The sequence below is a fragment of the Rhagoletis pomonella genome, unplaced genomic scaffold (assembly GCF_013731165.1).
Source record: "Rhagoletis pomonella isolate Grant_MI unplaced genomic scaffold, Rhpom_1.0 Rhpom_scaffold_00003, whole genome shotgun sequence".
In the NCBI taxonomy this organism is placed as follows: domain Eukaryota; kingdom Metazoa; phylum Arthropoda; class Insecta; order Diptera; family Tephritidae; genus Rhagoletis; species Rhagoletis pomonella.
Window position 1 is genome coordinate 60,424,694 of NW_023458557.1, and position 2,174 is coordinate 60,426,867.

The 2,174-nt window shown below is 36.2% G+C and overlaps 1 protein-coding gene across 3 annotated transcripts; it reads right to left on the reverse strand.

The window, feature by feature from the left end:
- Positions 1–82: 82 nt before the first annotated feature.
- Positions 83–2,161, reverse strand: LOC118735335. 3 transcript variants are annotated; one of them, XM_036465030.1, is made up of 4 exons: positions 1,993–2,161; positions 1,409–1,899; positions 884–1,351; positions 83–790 (listed from the first exon to the last, which is right to left on the reverse strand). In XM_036465030.1, the coding sequence occupies exons 2-4, from the start codon at positions 1,868–1,870 to the stop codon at positions 770–772; spliced, it is 951 nt and encodes a 316-aa protein (XP_036320923.1). In that variant the 5' UTR covers positions 1,871–1,899; positions 1,993–2,161; the 3' UTR covers positions 83–769. The 3 variants fall into 3 exon arrangements, with proteins under 3 accessions (XP_036320923.1, XP_036320922.1, XP_036320921.1); XM_036465029.1 differs by having other exon boundaries at positions 83–787; positions 1,409–1,936; XM_036465028.1 differs by having other exon boundaries at positions 1,409–1,936.
- Between the last annotated feature and the right edge of the window lie 13 nt (positions 2,162–2,174).

Below are 2,174 nucleotides of genomic sequence, written 5' to 3' on the forward strand. Positions count from 1 at the left end.
ATAGTTAAAATTTATTCCAGTAACATATAAATATTGTAGTACATCATACCTCGTTGTGCAGCCTTGATAGGTTATGAAAATGTTGGACGCAGAGCGAAACCCGGTATAAACAGGGTACAATTTATTGAAAAAGAAAGGACCTCAATTCAGAATGAAGCATAAAGTGAGGCATTTATATCTTAGTTATTATAATTATGATGTAAAAGATATAACGGATTTAAAATGAACCATTTATAAAAACGAAAATCATCAAAAATATCTTAACAAGCAATTGTTAAGCAAACAACAAAACCGACTTCAATTCTCATGTAAAAATTTAAGATTATCGTTAATTTCTTCATTATCCGATTATCGGATTTAAACCAAATTAATAAGGGACCACCTGTGAGGTAAAACATTTCCTTAAAAAAAAATATAATAATTATAGTAATCGGTTAACTAGGTCCTAAATTATGCGGTAACATAAATTAAAAAAATAAAAAGTATTCCGACGAATTGATCACCTTCTCCTTTTTGTGAAGTAGGTTAAAAATAATATATAATGTAAATCCAACTTGAGACGGACCGCCATTAAAAAAAAAGTTCAATGTTCGTTGTTTTGCATTTCGTTTAAGCTCGTCTTTAAAACAAATGGTCCAATGTCTGTTGTTTGCATTTCGTTTAAGCTCGTCTTGAAATTATATAAAGGGGCTCTTGCACTTCTTGATTCGTCAGGAACGAACTGCATAAGAATTATGACTCCTTCCTCAAAGTGATTAAGTGGCTCGGTTCACCCTTTTGATGTCAACTTCTTTTTTGTGGAAGAAAGAAAACGAAATATGGAGTCATTTTAAGGATGTTCTAAAGACAATGCACCTCGTATTGTTTAATAAATAGTACGTACATAATTATCAGCCTTGCTGAACGTAGCCACACAACCAGCGCGATTGTAAAAATCTGCTGGCTCTGTGTCGTCCATATCGTCAAAAAAGTCTGAATCCCTCGCCCAGCAAGGTCCTAATTCTTTAGCTACTATCTGATCACGCCAAAAATCTAGCATCCCGCGCTTAAGCAGCTCGTCGCGAACCGAGTTTATCCATTTATTGTAAGACCAAGGATCATAAAAGCACGCATCAGCTTTTAACTTATAAAGTAAGTCTCCAGCTTTTATTTGATTTTCGACGGAAGCAGGTTGATCTGAAAACAGAAGCTTCCAAACAGCATCACGGGCAACAATGGCAATTTTATTGAAGTTGCGAGTGATAACGTCATCTTCGACGAGCTGTTCTGCTCGCACTTTTATATTGATTAAATTATCGTAGTCTTCCGCTGGTGTATCAGTTGAAATGTTAGCTTCAAAATCTGCTTCAAGCTGAAAAAGGAAGACGTGTATAACAACACTACGTACACGATATATATGTATACTAACATTTAAACGATGTCCAATCGCAGATTGTGGTAATTCCGCGATTGCTGAATTATGCCTTTCCCCGGTTACTTGTCCAAATGGAGCAACACAACCAGCATAATTGTAGAAAGCAGTTGGCGCGGGATCTTCCATGTCATCAAAATAGTCCGAATCTCTAGCCCAGCATGGGCCTAATTCCTTTTCTACCACATGTTCCCGCCAAAAGTCAAGCATCTGCCGCTTCAACAGCTCATCACGTACACCATTAATCCATTCATTATAAGCAAATGGGTCTTGAAAACATGCATCCTCCTTCACTTTACTCATGAAGTCTGCAATTTTAGTTTGTTCATCTTTCGTCACGGAGCGAGACCCAAAAAGCAACTGCCAAATAATATCGCGTGCAGCTTTAGATATTTTTATGTAGTTACTCCGCATCACATCGTCATCCTCTATATCTTCTGATTGAACATTTGTATTCATAAGTCGCTCATAATCTTCTAAAGGAGATTCTAAAGAGATTTGTGGGTCTAAATCAGATACTGGAGCCTAATGTTGTTAAAAGGTTAGTCGTTTGAACAATATAATATAAAACCTGTACTTACAAGATTGATCATGGCGTCTCTGGTTTGGGTTACTGCGAGACTTACCGGCTTTAAAAAGTTTTTTGACGTGGAGTTAAACATTCGATTAAGTTAAAGATATCCAAAAATAGGTATACAAATTTTATGTAGTAACACCACAATATAACCAGTAAACAACCTTCGGTGAATTTGGCGACTGCCTT

Coding starts and splice junctions, on each gene's coding strand:
- LOC118735335 (XM_036465028.1), bottom strand. CDS start 2,073: ATGTTTAACTCCACGTCAAAAAACTTTTTAAAGCCGGTAAGTCTCGCA. Junction 1,937..1,992: donor GAGACGCCATGATCAATCTT/GTAAGTACAGGT, acceptor TAACAACATTAG/GCTCCAGTATCTGATTTAGA. Junction 1,352..1,408: donor CGATTGGACATCGTTTAAAT/GTTAGTATACAT, acceptor TTCCTTTTTCAG/CTTGAAGCAGATTTTGAAGC.